The sequence below is a fragment of the Stegostoma tigrinum genome, chromosome 26, assembly GCF_030684315.1.
Source record: "Stegostoma tigrinum isolate sSteTig4 chromosome 26, sSteTig4.hap1, whole genome shotgun sequence".
Lineage (NCBI taxonomy): Eukaryota > Metazoa > Chordata > Chondrichthyes > Orectolobiformes > Stegostomatidae > Stegostoma > Stegostoma tigrinum.
The window spans coordinates 43422244-43443071 of NC_081379.1; the positions used below are offsets into that span (position 1 = coordinate 43422244).

A 20828-nucleotide genomic window follows, 5' to 3' on the forward strand; every position below is an offset into this window, starting at 1 on the left:
GCAGGCCAAGCAGCATCAGAGGAGCAGGAAAGCTGACAAGGGTCAAGACCCGAAATGTCAGCTTTCCTGCTCCTCTAATGCTGAGATAACGAGGCGTAGAGCTGGATGAACACAGCACAATGACTGCACAATGTTCAGCACCATTTGCGACACCACAGGTACTGAAGTTGTTCATATCCATATACAGCAAGACCTGGGCAACATCCAGTCTTCGGTTCATAAGATTCATCCACTTATATTTATAGCACACAAATGCAGTGCAATGACCATTTCCAACATGATAGAATCTAACCATGAAACAAAAAAAAATCAAAAGAACTGTGGGTGCTGGAAATCAGAAACAAAAATAGAAATTGCTGGAAAATTTCAGCAGTTCTGGCAATATCTGTGGAGAGAAAGCAGACTTAATGTTTCAGATCCAGTGACTCTTCTCCATAACTGATTATAGCTCTGAAAATGTTGGTATCTATGCTGAAAATGGAATGGGGTGGCCGGGGGGGGGGGGGGGGGGGGGGGGGGGGGTCAGGGAGAAGTAAACAATAGGTGGAGACGGAGCCCAGAGAAAGAGAACAACAGCTGGGCAGACAAATGAATGGATAAAGGTCAGCCTTGAGGAATGAGTAGCTGCTAATGGGGACCATTAGTAGCTGACAATGGGATGGTTGTGGTAGCAGTCCACTTCAGGACAAGTCATTGTACATGGGGGTTGGGCAAAAGTGATGGCAGAAGATGCTCAGGCCCTAAAACTTTTAAACTCGATATTGAGTCCTGAAGACTGCAGGGTCCTCAAGGGGAAAATGAGGTGCTGTTCTTCCACATCATGGGTTATTTTAGTGGTCATCCATATTTCAGTTGAAATCTACTCTTCCTAGTGAACATAAAAGATCTCAATAGGACATTATTTTCAAGAACAGCAGGGAAACTATTCCTGCTGCTTCAGCCAATATTTAACTCTCAAACACAACCATTAAAAAAATTATATTGCTGTCTGTGATAATGGAAACTGCAGATGCTGGAGAATCCAACCTGCCCTCTCTGTTGAAGGGTCTAGGCCCGAAACATCAGCTTTTGTGCTCCTGAGATGCTGCTTGGCCTGCTGTGTTCATCCAGCTTCACACTTTGTTATATTGCTGTCTGTAGCAGTTTACTGTCTGTACAGTTTCTACATTATTCCTGTATTGCAATAGTGACCACCATTGTTGATTCCTCAGATACTGAAGCAGTGTAACAAGATTTGGACAATATCCAGCTTAGGCTGACAGGTGGCAAGTAACATTCTCTACTGTCAACATCCTGGGGGTTGCCATTGACCAGAAGCTTAACTGGACTCGCCCATATAAACACAGAAGCTGCAACAGAGGCAAGTAGCTCAACTCCTGGATTGCCAAAGCCTGTCCACCATCTAGAAGGCACAGGTCACGAGTGTGATGGAATATTAGGTTAGATTCCCTACAGTGCGGAAACAGGCCCTTCAGCCCAACAAGTCCACACAGCCCCTTGCAGCATCCCACCCAGACCCACTCCCCCTATAATCCACACACCCCTGAACACTACGGGCAATTTAGCATGGCCAATCCACCTAGCCCGCACATCTTTGGACTGAATATGCCCCACTTGTATGGATGGGTGCAGCCCCAACAACACCCAAGAGGCTTGACATCATCCAGATGAAAGCAACCCACTCGACTGGTGCCTCATTCACAAACATTCAGTATCTAACAATGACAAGTCGAAATACAGAAGGGACACAGAGGGCTTGGTGACATGTTGCAACAAAAACAATCTCTCAACATCGGTTAAACTAAACAACTGATCATCGACTTCATAAAGAAAGGACCGTACGCCCCCATCTACATCAACGGAACTGACGTTGAGAAAATGAAGAGCATCAAGTTCCTCAGAGTAACGTTAACTGATGACCTGACCTGGATTTCCCATATAAAAGCGACAGTCACAAAGGCACAACAGCGCCTCTTCTTCCTCAGGCGGCTCAGGAAATTTGGCATGTCCATAAGTTCCCTCACCAACCTCTACAGTGGCATGTCCATAAGTTCCCTCACCAACCTCTACAGTGGCATGTCCATAAGTTCCCTCACCAACCTCTACAGTAGCATGTCCATAAGTTCCCTCACCAACCTCTACAGTGGCATGTCCATAAGTTCCCTCACCAACCTCTACAGATGCACTATTGAAAGCACACTGTCAGGGTTCATAAAGGCCTGGTATGGTAACTGCTCTGCCTAGAACTGTATAAAACTGCAGAAGGAGGTGTGCTCAGCCCAGACCATCACGGAAGCCAACCTGCCATCTACGGACTGTGTTTACACGGCTCGCTGCCGTGGAGAGGTGGCCCACATCACCCTGGTAATGACCTCCTACAATCGCTTCTGTCAAGCAGAAGTTACAGAAGCCTCAACACACGCTTAAGCAGGTTCAAGAAAGCTTGTTTTCAGCTGTTATCTGATTATTAAATGGACTGTCACTTCAAATAATGTAAGCTGCATGCTTCCAAGTCTTTTTGATCTGTACATCCTTTGCTTACTGTGATCTGCCTGTACTGCTCGTAAACAAAACTTTTCACTGTATTTTGGTACATATGACAATCAGTTAATCTACTGCTGACATTTAGTAACAGAACTGTGTACTATCTACAAGATGGATTGCAGAAATTCACCAGAGATCTTTAGACAACACCTTCCAAACCCATGGCCACATCCATCCAGAAGGACAAGGGCAGCAGACAGATAAGAACACCGCTACCTCTCAGACACCCACCAACCTGACTTAGAAGAATTGCTGTTCGTTCACTGTCACTGGGGCAAAATCCTGCAATTTCCTCCCTGATGACCTTGTGTATGTACCTACAGTATTTGGACCGCAGTTTTTCAAGAAGGCAGCTTGCCAATAGCTTCTCAAGTGCAACTAGGCATTGGCAACAAATGCTGGTCCATGTCCTATGAATAAAAAAATGTATATAGTTAGCTGGAATGTTCTTTGGAAGATCTGGTGGGTCATGAAAGACACGATATAAATGTAGGTCTTTTAATAAATTAATTAAACCTGCAAACAAATACAATAATTTGGTGTAGAAGATGAGAGTGCTACGTCATTTGTTCTGGAATATTGTGTGCATATTGTTTTTCTACCGATTTGTTGTATATTTTTGCTTTTGTGTGACAATTAAAACACAATCATGGAAAAGATCTTAAGTACCGGAAATGACAATAAATTCATCCTTTGTTTTCATGCTACCCTTCCCGTTATCACACCTCTAAATTGCTTTTCTCTCCAGAAATGGAATTGTAATTTGCTTCTTAATCCCATCATCTAATAAATTGAATTTTTTTATCATAGCGAATAATTGACCCAGGCTAATTTGTCAGTTCTGTATACAATAATCTAGAAAACTAAGTGACCTCAAAGTTTAACTTCCCTCCAAACAAATCAAGTACAATTTCATTAGAATTTTAACTGATTTGAGCATAAATCAAGGGTGATACTTGAATGCAGTAGTGAGGGTGTGTTGCACTGTAGCAGGAGGTTTTTCTTTAAATGATGGGATGTTTGTTTAAACTATGCCCATCTTATAAATTGAGCATAAAGCATCTTAGGCCACAAAGAGAAAATCAAACCCTGGTTCCTCCCTGACAAATTATCTTATTTTGTTACGACTTGAGAGATTTTGCTGCACTTTAATTGGTTGATACATGTCCTATTAATTCCAGTAATTATATTTAAAATACTTGATTGGCTGTAAGTACTTTGGGACTCTTGAGCTGTTGAAAAAGTCATAAAATCGTCGGATGAATGCAATGTAGTAAACCATTTTGGTTGCTCCACACTGCAAATGTGTAGTTGGTCATTTTGGAAGAGAGAGCAAAAGAGCAGAGTATTAGTTCAATGGAGAAAAACTGCAGAAAATGACTGGGGTGTACTTGTGCATGAAACTCAGAAAGCTAGCACACAGGTGGAGCAGGTAATCAGGAAGGCTACTGGAAAGTTGGCCCTATTTCAAGGGGTTTGGAAAATAAGATTAAGGAAGTCTTATTGCAACTGTACAAGCTGCTGGAGTACTGTGAGCAGCCTTAGTTCCCTTATTTAAAAGATATATATTATTTTACAGACGGTTCACTAAGAAGATCCTTCTATCGAGGGATTGTCTAAAGAACAAAGGTTAGACAGGTTGGGACTCTATTCATTGGATTTTAGACAAATAAGTGGTGATCTTATTAAAAGACATAGAATTCTTAAAGGACTTGACAGGCTAAATGCTGGGAGAATGTTTCTCCTCAAGGGACAGTCTAGGATCAGAGGTCAAAGTCTCAGAATTAAGTGATGCCAATTTAAGATTGAAATGAAGAAGAACTTCTCTGAGTGTTCTACGTCTTTGGAATTCATTGTTACAGGCAGCTGTGAGGCGTATAAATTTCTTGATGAGTAGGGGAGTCGAGGGTTATGGGGAAAGTGCAGGCAAATGAACATGAGGAATGGTGGATCAGTCATGATCCTATTGAATCGTGGACCACACTATAGGTGCTGAATGTCCTACTCCTGTTGTTGTTTCTTATGGTCTTCTGCAAAAGTAACTTAGTTTGTCTCCAAACACTTTTCCTGCAATATCTTTCCTTCATACGTTATTACAATCTATCATTTGCAAGGCACGATCGAATCTACTTTCAGATAGTGAGTTCTGGACCATAGCCACTTGTATTGTGGAGCATTGCTCCAAATGTAGACTAGTTGGTTCTTTTGCCAGTGACGTTTAATTTGCGATTGCTGGCTGTCAGCCTTTCTGCTAGTAGAACAGTTTCTCCTGAATTAGTCTCAAGGTTTTGAGCTCATCTGCCAAATCTTCTTTCTCATTCCTCTTCTGGGGATGTAGAGAACAACATGTCCAATCTATCCACTTGACTGAATTCCTTCATTCCCTGAAATCATACAAGTGCCTCTTTCCATAAATGGAAACCTTAGGGAGTAACTGGATTTCACTTCCGTGTAGTGACTGGGACAGCATTCTCTCCACCAGGGAGCTGAAGGATTTGCCAGTTGCTGAACATACAAGTCACAGGCAAAAGGAATGGGGATTTAGGTTTGTTGGGTCATCAAACACCCTTCATTTATCCCACATCTACAACATACATAAATAAATGAATCAGTTAGATTGCTCAGCGTCCAGGTGCAGGGCTGCAGATGTTTCTGAAAGTCAGAATTCCTGGTCTAAGAGCACTGACCGAATGGATCACCTTCTGGAGGGAGCAGTGGGGTCTTCATCTCGCACAGGAACGTTTATTCTGACCTTGACTTTTCCTCGGAGCGTTGCGGCCGCGGTTCGCGGCTTTCCGGGGAGCGCTGAGCGCGTTGCTCCCTTCCGGCGGGAGCGGAGTGAGAGACCGGGGCCGCCCCGGGACGGTGACACCAGGACTGAGTGAGGTGCAGCTCGAGTCCCAGGCGTCAGGGCCCAGCATGAAGCTGCTGAAACCCGCTTGGGTCCATCACAATGGTGAGCGGGGAAGATCTCGCCTTGCAATGGGAGGCAGGAAGCTGGGGAGGGCTAAGGTGACTGCATCTGTCAGACACATACAAACAGAATGGGGGTTAATGGCAGGGACTAAAGCCTGCTCTGACTCTCAGATGAGTGGGATCGAAGCTGGGTCCTTGCATGGAGAGCTGGAGATCCAGGAGACCCAACAGCCTTGAATGAGTGATAGAAATCCAAGAGAGAATGGAGTAGGATTACCAAGTTACAGAGTTCTGCCTAAACATCTAAGTAGACATCTGTACCTAACCCTGTGCCCGCCGCGGTTGGGGTCAAGGTTCAGTCATGCACCGTGTGTGTATTGGAGGACCAAATGTGAAGTTGGATACCGGAACTGAACCAGTCACCATGGAGACTTGTGCTTGGGATAATTAACTACAACAATCTTAAAATAAGAAATAGGATTAGAAATAGGTCGTGCAGTTCCTGGAACCCGCATTTCCATTCAAAACTTATAACTGATCAGCAAACCCACTTTTCTACCCACTGTTCATTACCTTAGCATTCAAAATCCGTTGATCTTGACCTTGAATATGCTCAACCATTAAGCAGCTATAGCATTTTGAAAGAGACTTGCAGTCCATTGAATGAACAACTTCTGATCTCAGCCTGACAGTCTCCTTGATCTGATATTTTCTCCTAGTTCTAGACTCTCCAACTCTGACAAATAGTTTCTCAACATCTATCCTGTGGCTTTCAAAGGATCTTTTCTCTTTCAGTGAGATGACCTTTGATTCTTCAGAGATTAGAAACTCATTCTATTCATTCTCTTATTAGAACAGCCCTCTTGCCTCAAGAGTTATCTCTTGAGCTTCTGTTTTATCCCTTCTAAGGCAAGTGTCGTTACCCTCAAAATTGGTAGTCAAAACTGCACAGTACCATAAGACCTGGGAACAGAAGTAGGCCATTTGGTCCATTGAGTTTGCTTTGCCCTGAGATCATGACTGATTGACTGCACTTCCCTGCCTCTTCCCCCATAACTCCCTATAACCTTTGATTCCCTTTTTCTGGTTGAAAATCTATCTAGTCCTTGAATAACATATGTAATGACCCAGCCTCTACATCTCTCTGTGATAAGGAATTACACAGATTCACTACTGTAGGGGTTGTATCACTAAAGCTTTGTACAGCTGCAGTTGGACATGACTGTCATATTTACCCCTTTTCAGTCATGACCTACGAACTACTTGTCTTTTCAGTTGCTTGCTGAAACTACCCACAGCACATATTAACCTTCTCTGTTTCTTGTACAATGACTTCCAAATTCCTCTGAACACCTACCTTTAGTACATTCGCAGCATTTAAAAGATATTGCTTTTCTTCGCAACAAAACAAGGTGCATGTCTCATTTTCCTCATATTTACATTCTATATAAATTCCTTTGTGTAATCTTTGTGTCTTTATCCTATGTTTTTGTCTAGCTTTCTTCAGTTTTTCATGTGTGGAATATGAACATTTGTGTCAAAGACAGCAACCATATTCCACCCCAAATTGCCCTTTGAACCACAAGCTTGAAACACTTTAGTCCATATTGTTTAGGTACACCCAAAGCATTGTTAGGAAGGGAGTTCCAGGTTTTGACCCTCTGACTGTGAAGGAATTATGATATATCTCAAAGTTAGGATAGAATTTCGTTTGGTGGGACCCTTGGTGTTCCCATGAGCCTGCAGCTCTTGTCCTTCTATATCGCGGATGTAGCAGGTTTGTAAGTGTTGTGGAAAGTGGCTTGGCAAGTTGCTTTTGTGCACCTTCTAGGTGGTACACACTGCTGCCATTGTTCTCTCCTTCCGTAAATGACACACATTTTGTCTGTTGGTTGGAGTCTCTGTCAAGCGGGCTACTTTGCCCTGGAAGATTTTGAGCTACTTGCATGTTGTTGGAGCCACACTCATCCAAGCAGGTGTAGAGTATTTTCTATCTCTGAGCCTTTTAGTTCGAGCACAGGCTTTGGGAAGTCAGGAGTTGAATTGCCCACAATTTGACAATGCCACCTTGAATGTTAGGTTTTGCTGCATGTGATCATGTATCTGCAGCGTAATGAATGATACCAAATGCGATGTGGTCATCAGTAAACACCCTCACATCTGAATTGTGGTGAAGGAAGGTCATTATTGAAGGAACTTAAGATAGCTGGGTGTAGGACACTGCCGGAGAAACTGTACTGATGCCTTGGGACTAAAATTGCTGGCTTCCAACAACTACAACTATCTTCCCATGACTCCCTCGATTCCCATTGACTTCAATTTTGCTACAACACCTTGATGTTATACTCACCTCAATTCTTGAATTAAACTTTGACCAAGTCTGTAATAAGAGGTTACTGAGTGGCTCCAGCAGGCCACAGACTGCGTGTCAGGGAGCAGTTGGTGGCTGAATAATTGTCGTTTGAGAGACTGGTTGATGACACTTTCCATCAGTTTGGTGATGGACGTGTAATTAGCTTGATTGGATTTATCTTGCTTTTTGTGGAGAGAATCTTTTCCAAATTGTCAGGTAGATGCCAGTGTTGCACTGGAACAGCTTGATCTGTGGGTGATAGTATTTCTAAAGCTTTTCTGGGATTTGTCAGGGCTGATAGCTATTGTAGTATCCAGTGCCTTCAGCCTAGCTATCACTTGGAGTGAATCGAATAAACTGAAGACTAACATCTGTGATGCTGGAGATCTCAGAAGGGGCTGATATTGATTGCCAATCTGTGTGTTGGCCTCTTCCATCATTGAGAATGTGGATGTACGTGAAAACATTTTCTCCAGTTATTTGTTTAATTGCTCACCATCTTCTGGAAACTGGACTGTAGAACTTTGACCTATTGGTCAAGGGATTGCTTAGCTCTAAGCATCGCCTCCAGCTTCTGTCAGTAATACAGATACATCATAGTTAGTCCCTTATTCTAAGTCATTTATGTAGCTTGTAAGAAAACAAGTCCCAGCACTGATTCTTATAGTACCACACTTCATAAAGCCTATAAGCTGAAAATCGCACGTTTATAACTTCAATGTTTGAGTGAAGATTTGTAGGTCAGGTGCTGGTTGCAGATGTTGGTGCATTCGCCAAGCTGGGAGGTTTGATAGTAGACATTTACGTTCCCTTACTAGTTGACATCCTCAGTGCTGTGGATCCTTCTGTGAGGCTGTGTTGTCTTGTGCCGGTTTGAATTTATATAGTCTGGTTTTTGCAGACTCTGGTAGGTGCCGGTTCCAGCTGTGCAATGTAATGATCATCATATTGGATAAATGTCAAGCCTCCAAGAATTCGCTGGCTGTCCTCTGTTTGGCTTGTTCTATGATAATAGTGTCGCCCCAGTTGAAAGTGTGGTTTTTCCTCGTCTGTGTGTATTGAAGCGAAGGGCATCTGGTTGCATCATTTAGTTGCTAGTTGGTGTTTGCAGATCAGGTTGCTAGTTGCCTGCCTGTTTGTCCCAAGTGGTGTTTTGTGCAGTCTCTGTATGGTATCTTGAAACCATGCAGAGACTGCACAAGACAACTAGCAGCCCGCATCTGCAAACACCAACTAGCAACTAAACGACACAACCAGACGCCCTTGGCTTCAATACACACAGACGAGAAAAACCACGCTTTCAACTGGAGCGACACTATTATCATAGAACAAGACAAACAGAGGACAGCCAGCGAATTCTTGGAGGCTTGACATTTATCCACGGACTTCACCAACAAACACATTGAATTAGACCCAATATATTGGCCATTACGGTGCACAGCCAGAACTGGCATACCGGAAGCAGCAAAATCCAGACCAGATAAATTTGAACCGACACAAGACAACAGTGCTTCACACAAGGCTCCACAGCACTGAGGATGTCACCTCGTAAGGGGATGAAATGTCAGCTATCAAATCTCCCAGCTCAGCGGATGCACCAACATCTATATACATAACTTCCAACCCCTGACACCTTGTGTTGTGCAACAACTTTTTGTGTGGCATTATACTGAGTGCCTGTGAAAGATACAAATATGTTATAACTGCTAGATCCCATTTACTTTCCCTGCTAGTCACATCCTCAAAAATGTAGATTGGCCAAACGTGATTTCCTTTTCTCAAAGTTCTTGAGGTTGACACAGTGAGCATATGCACCAAGAGAAGTGAAGGGATTGAAATGAAACACAGCAAATGAACCGTGAATTTAAGATGCTTTCTCTTACCGACTTACTTTTTTGTTAAACTTGCATGGTTTCATTTTGCTCTGTGGACTCACTCTTGTCAGTTAGTAAGATTCTTAATTTAACAAAGAAACACTTTCGTCCTTATGTTTAACATTGACATTTTCATTGGACCACCCTGGTATCCCATTTGTATTCAGTCGGAGTACTTGGAACTTTTACAAAAATATGATAGAAGTATTAACAAATATCTTATTCAAGTTCTTTTAGATTTTTATAAAGATCTTGAAACAAAACAATCTCTGACCAAGTATTTGGACTTCTAACCTAATGTCGTCTCCTTTACCTCTATATCTGTTGTCATAATGTTCCTGTGAAGTGTTTTGGATGGTTGCACTCTGCTTGATTGCAAATTTATCCAAATGTTCCTAAAGTATTCCAGTCTCTCTGCTTTTAAATCTTGCCATGCTATTTTCATATTTTTGATACTTGTGTAGTGGTCAAAGCAGAAAGATCTTAAACTTTTGAGATATACGAAGCAGTTTGTATGGCTTTAATTTTTTAAAAACATGAAATGCATTCTACTTATAAATTTGCTTGTCTATTTTCAATTAAATTCTTTAATTTTATTGGCCTATTAATTTGATTGCAGCAGAAGGAAGATAAATATAGTTTTTTTGGGGCCAAAAAAACCTCTCCTATCTGTAGGCTTTAAAAACAGAGGAAGACCAAGAAAGTTCTGGTTCGACATTGTTAAGAGCGAGTTATTGATAAGGATACAGATGGTTGAAGCAGCTGAGAACTGACCACAGTGGAGTGAATTCATGTGGTCCTGTTGTTGCTGGTAGTACTTCACATCTGTTGGGAATAGTTTAAATCATGTAGTTACGTTTTACCCGGTCAATGTAAATCCTAAGTATATTATGAGAGAAGTATGAGAGACTATTTTAAAAAAAAGTCATCATTATCATAATGGGATTTGAGAGATTGGTGGAAGCAGATTCAGTTGTGGCTTGTAAAAGGGAATTTAATAAGCACCTGAAGAGGGAATTTGCGAGGCTATGGGGAAGAAATGTAGAATTGGAACTAGTTGATTGCCCTTGTAGCATGTCAGAGTGGGTATGATGGACCAAATCTTCCTATGCTATAATCATTCCATGCTGCACTAGGGAGTTGAGTTTCCAGTTAACTTATCAACTGAATAGATCTGACAGACTATCAGGTGCAGTGACATTTTGCAGCATAAAATAACTGTGCAGACAAACATTTGTGTAGGATTACCCTGATTGGAGGATTGCAGCGAATAAACAGGGAGGGCGGGGAGTAGGCGGACCGAAGATGATCAGGACATGGTCGAGCAGTTTCAAGGCTGGAGAGATTACAAGAGAGTTGCAGTGGGAGAGAGCTCCCCAGAGGTTGGTCCGGAGGGGGGAGGGTAACTTCTTCCAGGGATGCCTAACCTGAAGAAGTTACCCTCCCTCCGGACCAACTAAGGGGAGCTCTCTCCCGCTGCAACTCTCTTGTAATCTCTTCGGCCTTGAAACTGCTTGATCATGTCCTGTTCCATCTTCAGTCCGCCTCCCCCTCTCTCCCTATTTATTTCAGAACCCTCTCCCCATCCCCCTCTCTGATGAAGGGTCTCGACCCGAAACGTCAGATTTTGTGCTCCTAAGATGCTGCTTGGCCTGCTGTGTTCATCCAGCTTCACACTTTGTTACCTCTTATAATCAATTATGATATCTCTAGACTGCAGATTGATGTAGTTCGCTCAATACTGATGTTAAATTGACCCTCCTAGAGTTAACTGCTTTTTCTCTCTCACCTTCTTAAATAATGGAATGATATTATCAATTTTCTGGTTTAATAGCACAATTCTCAATTCAAGAGAGTGTTGATTATAACTGATGCTTCTGCAATTTCTTTCACCGCTTTAAGCACACACCATCAGGTTTCTATAATTAATTTATTCTGTGTCCATAATGTTTTCCTTTAGCCTTTTTAAAGGCTAATATTTCAGTGCAAACTCCTCCTTATTTAGTAAATCTGTCATTTCCTTGTTACCTACCATTTAGTACCTTTAGCGTTAATTCTTCTTCCAAAACCTGTGCTGTGAGTAGACTAGTTTGAATTGTATAGCAAATGAAGTACTATTAGATGCAGGTCTGTTACTGTGGAAGGCATTAATGGAAGTGCTGTGAATGGAAAGGCCAATCTCTCAAGCAAATTGAACATTGAAGCTTGTTGGTAAAAGTGGTTTTTTCCTTTTTTTGGTATAAATTCATGAAAAAAATGATGTGATATAATCTGCCTCCTCTCAAACTGAACTCAGGTTATATCCATTAATGTGTCCATATCTCCTTTAGCCAATCTCTTGCCTTTATAATCTATTTTTTACCATTATCTTTTATATTTTTTGCTAGTGTTTGCTTTTGTTTTAGCTCTTAATATTTTCTTTGCATCGCTGTGTGGTTTTCAAGATTTTTCAAAGTCTGCATTGTAATTGATTTTTATGTTAGTTATTCCATTTTGCTTTATCCTGCATCTTTCTCTGTATGTTGACAATGACTACTTGGCTGTACAAGTACCACCTTTCATCTTTGTGGATTTGATACTGCAACAAACACTCTTCAAATACCTTAGAGATTTTGTTTTAGGCTTGCCTGATTGCACCTCATTTTTCAAAGAAGATCTTACACTATCCTGAGCCCTTTTGTGTGACTTTTTTTCCTTATTCTCAAGTTGTGTGAGAAATTTGATTGTCCTGTTTACGCGTTGCTACCTTACTTTAAAACTTTAATTCTGACTTTTTAAAGGAAAACCAAAAGAACTGCAGATGCTGCAAATCAGAAACAGAAACAGAAACTGCTGGAAAAGCTGAGCACTTTTTAATTCTGACTTATTCATCCATCTTGCATCTAGAGACCATTATGTGATGTAGTTTGGCAATAGATTTGAGAAGGAGGAAGATTAGGCTGCACTATTTATTTAATCCATTCGTACCAAAAGCAATATCAAAAGTTACACCTATATCAGCGTGCTTCAATGTCTGACTTGTTTCTTGTAAGACATGCTGCTTTTTATTTAGTTGGTGCTAACTTAATTGCCTGCAAAGCTAACAGATCTCTACCTACCCAGATTTCTCCCTAGAGCTAAAATCAGTCAAACTGTTCTCTGCAGGTTTGGAAAAAAAAGAGCAGAACTGTAGTGTCGGGAGCTTTCATATTTTAGATGTATGATGAAGGAAAGTTTTTGACGTACCCAGAATAACACTACCTAAATCTTAGAAATTGAATATTGTATTTTCAGTTGGCTGTTCATTCATTCTGGGCCATTGTCTTGAATTTATTTGAAGTGACAGATTTTGATGAGAATAAAAATAAGTTCTGTCTTCTGTAAATGAATGCATAAAAGGAAAATTTTGGCTAGAAAACTTTATTTGTTTGGATGTGAGCTGGCTGCTGGAGGCAGTAATCTAAACCACTCAGTGGGTTCCTAGCATTTTCTGTTTTATCTTCAGATTTCCTGTGTTAACAGCTTTTCTTTGTGTGGTGCAGCTGAGGTTTTCTTGGTTAACCAAACTACGTCGGGCAAGAGGGTGGAATTGATATGGATCGTTTGAATGGTTCAATAATGTATTAGAGAAAGGTCGCATTCAGAAATGTTTTTGTACTGAATTCAACTAGGATCTAGTAAACTATCTTTTTTCACACTGGATATTAAAGGGGGACTGAAACTTGGTATTACAAGTGACTTTGAGACTGCAAAATATTGACCATCATGTCACTAGTAATAAAGCAAAAGTTTATGCATTGAATGCACCAAACTTCAGAGTGGTTAATTTGAAGCCAAACATTAGAAAGGTAAAAAATAATGGGACGTAAAGAAAAATGGAATTCATTTGAAATTGTGCAATTGTGGATGCAAATTACGTTGAAATGGAAGTAGACTGCTAAAACTGAAATCTCAGGAAATATGCTGGTGGACTAAAATCAAAACTGAACTTTACATTGAAGTACTCAAAAGAATCCAGCTGAATCAATATTATGTAAATGGTGAAAATTGCCTAACTAAGAAATTGCTGGAGAAATCAGTAATTTTTCTACAGGGCATTTGTTTTTGGAAGATTGTGTCTGGTGATTGTAATGGAGAAAGTGCATATGACGTACAAATGAGGAAACATAGAAAGCAGGAGTAGGCCATTTGGCCCTTTGAGCCGATTCCGCCATTCATTATGATGATGGCTGATGATCCAACTCCGTACCTAGTTTCCACTTTCTCCTCACATCCTATGGCCCGGTAGACCTAAGAACTGTATCCATCTTCTCCTTGAAGCACTCTCTGTCTTGATCTCAACGGTGGCAGAGAATTCCACAGGCTCACCATCCTCTGGTTGAAGAAATTTCTCCTTATCTTTGTCATAACCATTACCTTTAGAATATGACCCCTGGTTCTGGACTTCCCAGTCATTGAGATTATCTTCCTGCATCTTCCCTGTCTAATTTTGTTAGATTTTTAAAGGTTTTCTGTGCATCAGTCCCGCCATCGTGGGGATCAGCCCGGTGAACCTTCTCTACATGCTTTCAATAGCAGTACATCCTTCCTCCGATAAGGAGACTGAAACTGCTCACAGTACTCCAGGTCTCGTTTGCCAGTGCCCTTTTCAGTTGCAGTAAGACATCCTGGCTCCTGTACTTGAACCCTGTCACTATGAAGGTCAACATGCCATTTACCTCCTTTACATCTTCTGCTCCTGGCGAGCTGGGGAACGAGGATGCCTGGATCTTGTTGCATCTGCCCCTTTCCCAATCTATTGTCATAACAAGAATATTATCTTCCATTTCATTTTGAATTAGGAGTCAGGTTTGTGCCCGAAAGAATGAGTATTTTTGAAATAAAAATAATTGTTTTATTCCAGGTAAGCCGATATTTTCTGTGGACATTCATCCTGATGGAACCAAGTTTGCAACAGGTGGACAAGGTAAGAGGCAGGCTATAAACTGATTACTGGTTAGGTTGAGTTAGCAAGATCTAGAAATCCTCAGTGCAATGGATGCTGCTCCCCCTTTTCGTAATCTGTCTTGCCACCTCAAGAAGCTTTCTTTTAATATTCATTCATGCGATAAAGGCATCACTGGCTAGGCCAGCATTCATTGCCCATCCCTAATTGCAAAGAGGACAGTACAGAGTCAGCTACATTGCTATGGGTCTGGAGTCAAAAGTAGGCCAAACCAGGTAAGGATGATAGTTTCCATCCCTAAAGTGCATTAGTTTTTACTGACAACTGGCAATTAATTCATGGTCATCATAAGGTTCTTAATTCCAGACTTTTATTGAATTCCATTCAGGTTCCACCATCTGCCATGGCAGGATTTAAACAGGGTACCCAGAACATTAATTGGGTTTCTGGATTAACAGTCCAATGATAATACCACTAGGCTGTTCTCTGCCCTTAACTGCACTCTAATGGTTGTCCAATGAGTATGTTAACTTGGACAGCAGGATGTGTTATTCTACTTGGCCCTTTGTGTCATGGGTTGCAAGCTATGGATTCACTGATCCTTCATTTGCAAAATAGTAGCCTTTGCTATATTCAATAGACCCCTTGCTCTGGGAATTTGTATTAATAAGGTGGGCTATTTCAGCATTAGTTCTCACTGAGGGCAGTATTTCTCTGCCTGGAAAGATCAAATCTTGCAGCGTCACTCAGTGTGTTGGCTCAGATAGCTTCACGTTCAATCCAATGTCAATTTGATTAATTGTAAATGTTTTTCTTTGGAGATGTACAGGGCAGAAATTACCCCACCACCTTGCTACCCTCTCCTAAATAAAACGGATATATAACTTGTTATGAGAGTTACAATATTAAACAAATCTATGAGCGAGTTTTGAGAAGATTTGTAGCTCAGGTTGAGTTTCTGGATGTGAGTTTGCTCGCTGAGCTGGAAGGTTAGTTTTCAGACGTTTTGTCACCATTCTAGGTAACATCATCAGTGAGCCTCCGATGAAGCGCTGGTGTTATGTCCCGCTTTCTATTAGAGGAAATCTTCAAGACCATCAATAATACCCTTTACTGGCACAACATTCACAAAAGAGGAGGAAAGCAACAACAAACTGCCATTCCTAGATGTCACAGTAGAGCGAACAGTCAATGGGGAACTTCAAACCAGCGTCTACAGGAAAACAACACATACGAACCAAATACTGAACTACAGGAGCAACCATCCCAACACCCACAAACAAAGCTGCATTAGAACATTATTTCAGCGAGCCACCATACACTGCAGCACAGAGGAACTACAAACAGCAGAAGAAAATCACCTATACAGCGTATTCAAAAAGAATGGGTGCCCTATGAACACAGTCCGCCGATTTCTCAGCAACAAACCCAAACAAACAGACAAACGTGCCCAGAAACCATAACCACTCTCCCCTATATCAAAGACATTTCGGAAATGACTGCCAGACTACTCAGACCTCTTGGCATCACGGTAGCCCACAAACCCACCAAAACGCTAAAACAGCAGCTAATGAACTTAAAAGACCCTATACAGACAACAAGCAAAATGAACGTCATCTACAAAATACCTTGCAAGAACTGTGACAAACACTACATTGGACAAACAGTCAGAAAGCTAGCCACCAGGATACATGAACATCAACTAGCCACAAAACGACATGACCCACTATCACTAGTATCCTTACATACAGATGAGGAAGGACACCACTTTGAATGGGACAACACATCCATCCTAGGACAAGCCAAACAGAGACACGCACGAGAATTCCTAGAAGCATGGCATTCCAACCGGAACTCCATCAACAAACACATTGATTTGGAGCCGATCTACCATCCCCTGAGGAAAAGAACAGGAAATGACATCACCAACCCAAAGAAACCTAAACAGATAAAAAGAAAGCGGGACATAACACCAGCGCTTCATCAGAGGCTCACTGATGTTACCTAGAATAGTGACGAAATGTCTGAAAACTAACCTTCCAGCTCAGCGAGCAAACTCACATCCAGAAACAAATCTACATTTGAAAGCAAGTAAAATTGCTTATTGTTTAATTTCTATCTACAGGAGAAGATTCAGGCAAGGTTGTCATATGGAACATGCCACCAGTTGTTCGAGAGGAGGATGAAAAGAATGAAGCTATCCCCAAAATGCTTTGCCAAATGGATAACCACTTGGGTATTTGCGATTCCTTTCAAAAGATTTATTGATACAATATACATGTATATAATTATATATGACACACACACACACACACACACGCACGTACACGTACCCACATGTACATACAAACATACACACACATACAAACGTGTACACACACATATACAAACATACACACACACATACACACACACATACAAACATACACATACACACACATTATATATAATACACACACATACATATACACACACACACACAGACACATATATATATATATATATATATACACACACACACAGATGTATACACATACACACATGTATAGACACACACACACACACACACAGATGTATACACATACACACACACACACACACACACAAGCTTCAATGTGTCACTCAGGAACGTAATATTGCAATATGTCAGTCGTCTTTCATATTGTTTAGGTGTCATCCTCAGAAATTATTCTGTTTGTAGGATCCTGTAAAGTTCTGGTTTGCTGTGTTATGCATAAAGGCAATCTTTGTTAACTATAGAGTTTAAGTGTATTCCTTGTTAATCATTTATGTCACTGCCTTTTTAAGGATTGGAGCGTAGTCAGCTCATACACCCAGAGTTATTCAAAGGGTGGATTGCCTACAATTTCCATTTATTTTCTTTCAATGTTGGCACCTTGTTAGCTCAACAAAATTATTCGATACTATTAACCCTCCTTCCCCACAGCCATTGCCTTAAAAACATGGGAGCTGACTTTTCTCTGAGGCTGTTCTTTTTCCTCAGCCAGTTATTTTTACATGGAAAGACCAAAGATAATAAATAGATTCTGTGACATCTTCAGTTTATGACATCTCATTGAACTTTTAACTCAGTTGAGATGACACATTTAATGTTATTCATTGATTATGAATTTTTTAGATTTTTAAAATTTCCCTCACCTTCTAAAGAGAAAATGAGTTTGCATTGAAATATTGTCATCTATGTGCTGACCAAATGGTCGAGTGCCTGTGACTTGTGTGAGTTTTGAGCATTTGTAGTAGTAGGATAGTTGACTGTTGGGCCAGGTCAGCCTGTCCTCACCTCCTTACACTCACGCAGTTGCAGCTTATGATCCTGTATAATAATTGGCAATAAACATTTTCGCCCATTTTCTCTTCTAGCTTGGATGTAAAGGCTCATTGGAAGATCTGTTCCACCACAAATAATTCAACACACACTTGCAATTGAATGTTGCTATTCTTAGTCTACATAGCAGAGCTACTTGTTGTAAACTGCTGCTCATTCCTTTTTTTCATTTATTAGGAAGTTCATTTTGAGTTCTCAGTAATCTTTCATGTATTCAGAACATTGTGAGTGTTTGTCTCTGGTTTCTTGCAGCCTGTGTGAATTGTGTGCGCTGGTCTAACAATGGATTGTATCTGGCATCGGGTGGAGATGACAAGTTGATCATGCTGTGGAAGAGAGCAGCGTAAGTACATTGCACTGTCTGGTGACTCTAAGCTGGTTGAGCATATACACCCTCTCAGTGGCTTTCTTGGTTCAACTTAAAACTAAAACGTATGCAGTCATAATTTCCAGGAATGAAGCAATGCAGTTGCTGGTTTGCACAGAAAACCAATTGATCCAAGTTACATTATTGTGCGGTACAGCAGAGGGTGATTTACTGGATTCGCTTTGTGGTTAAATGCTTTAACAGGCATGTGCAGTACATCCACATTCCACCGTTGATGATAGTCAACACCTCAAATATTGGCAATACATAAGCAATTCAAAGTTGTCATGTACTGTGAAAAAAGAGAAGACAACTGTTATGCTGTAGTAAATTTATGTTCCACACAGAGACCAATAATTTTTAAAATAGATGAATTTCCGATTTGATAAACTGAAAGACGAGACTTAATATTTTAAGATTTTTATTGTAACAACAAACTAAAATTAATATAAATCAAACATTGCTTAGCATTGTATTTTTGTATTTTGCATTAATTAACTAACACAATTGAGATGTGCTTTACAACTCTGTTTACCTTGCACGACACTTCTTACAGATGGCTGACATTACTATGGGCTAACTTCTCACTGCTACATTAGATTTGCAAGTTCTAATATTCATTGAAATTCATTCCACTTACAGTCTCCTGGATAATACTTAAGGCTGTTGTGAGACTTGCCCTTGGTGACTTGTTCCCAAAATCTCCAATGTTCTTGTCTGTTCTGATCCCTCCCTTTTGAATATAAATTATCTACCTATTTATCTATCGCTCACGCTCACACTTGCCCTTGGTCTTGGTCGCTCTCTTTCGCTTTCACTCGGTCTCTCTCGCTCTTGCTGTAGCTGTCTTTTGCTCTTGATCTCCCCCAGATCTCTCAAAGGAACCATACCCTTACTATGATATACTGTGTGCTTGGTTTCTGTTTGAGTTCAACACACAGGAATTTTTTGAGTTGGGGTGATTCTAAAAATTCTAATTTTTCTGATGTTAAATGAGACAGTTTTAAAACATAACCACCTGGTTCCTAACAAAATACAATAAATAATCTGTGCTTGTTTGATAGCCTGCAGCTTCATTGTTGGTGTCTAATTATAATGGGATATATGGTAATTGTGTGATAACTTTTTAAAGGTATATTGGACCAAGCAATGTCTTTGGTTCCAGCAGCAAGCTAGCTAATGTGGAACAATGGAGATGCGTATCTATCCTCAGAAGTCATACAGGAGGTAGGAGTTGAAGGTTCTGTTCTATCCATTCTCATGAAAGGGGGCAGTGAAAGAGAGTCATTTGTTTTCAAACAGCTTTTCCATAATGTAATGAAGTGTGATTGGGCTTCCCTATTTGGTGAACTTGTTAAGCAAGTATTGTGTAAGCTGGAAAGCCCTCTACATTGGCTTTCAATCTAAGTTAGAAGATATACTCAATGGTATAGGCTATGTGTTTGGACTTTGACCTTCTTTCTCTTCGAGTAGCTATCCAAGTACATGCGGTGAGAATGGTGGCAAGCTTTAACAAGACCATCTTAAAAAGAAAGCTTACAACATTGCCCTGGAACAGCTACCTTTTAAACTAATATCTAATTCCTTAAATAAAAGTAAAAAAATTGCAGGTGAGAGAAATCTGAAATAAATAGCTGGAGAAACTCAGCAGATATGAAGAGAGAAACAGTTGATGTTTCAGGTTCATTGACATTTTTTGAACACACTGAATAGTCATTGGACTCAAAAATTGAATTCAGTTTCTCTCTCCACAGATGCTCTCCACCTGATGAATTTCCCCTACATTTTTCTGCAGTTTATGGCATTTTTAAAATTTAATTTCTGAAACTCTAGTTGCAATGCCTTCACTCTGCTCTTCCCTATAATATTGGTTCCAGCGTTAAGTGTGACTTTGGGGTCCCTTGTTCCTTGTCCTCTTTTCGGCATTAGCTCCAGCCCTTCCGTTTTGATTTGGCTCTTGGGGCTTTGCCAGTCACAAGAAGAATTTTGTGCATTTCAAATGATTGATGTGTAACATATTTGGAACTCCATTTGCTTGGATTTCCCATTCTACCTAGGCCGTGCTTTGTTGTCTTTTGTGATTTCCGGTGCCTGTTTTGCCATCCATGTCTGCAGTGCAAACATTCGGCATTGAGGGTCGATGGAAACACTTTTTAAATCCCTAGGCCTTTCCTGGACAGCTTTATCTAAGTCCACCTTCATCTCCCCATCATTGTCAAATGGTGGCCATCTACAGCACCTCAGCTTTTCCATTCCTGTCAAAGTTTAGCATGGCCCCCTCATATAACTAGAAAAAATACGCAGAGCTTCATTCTACATCTTGGTCATTTGATTTTAGATGCACATCTTGCAGAAGACTTTGTCCCTAGCGTGACATCCCTCAGCTTGTTTGCTCAGTAATAAAATCCTCAAATGTATGAACTCTTTTAAGATTGTAATAACACTTCTTTTTTGTCACTGGCATTTATTGCCCATTCATAATTACGCTTGAGAAAATAATGATG

The 20828-nt window shown here is 40.7% G+C and overlaps 1 protein-coding gene across 2 annotated transcripts in view; it reads left to right on the forward strand.

The window, feature by feature from the left end:
- The first annotated feature begins 5362 nt into the window (after window positions 1–5362).
- LOC125464036 (protein HIRA) overlaps window positions 5363–20828 on the forward strand; it is a 93344-nt gene continuing 77878 nt past the window's right edge. The window contains exons 1-5 of one of the 2 annotated variants that reach the window (XM_048556014.1): window positions 5363–5500; window positions 14570–14632; window positions 16737–16847; window positions 18210–18300; window positions 19457–19551. In XM_048556014.1, the coding sequence (XP_048411971.1) occupies window positions 5464–5500; window positions 14570–14632; window positions 16737–16847; window positions 18210–18300; window positions 19457–19551 (397 nt within the window). In that variant the 5' untranslated portion in view covers window positions 5363–5463. Of the gene's footprint in view, window positions 5501–14569; window positions 14633–16736; window positions 16848–18209; window positions 18301–19456; window positions 19552–20828 lie in introns of those variants that run through there. The other variant, XM_059655138.1, reaches the window with a different exon arrangement.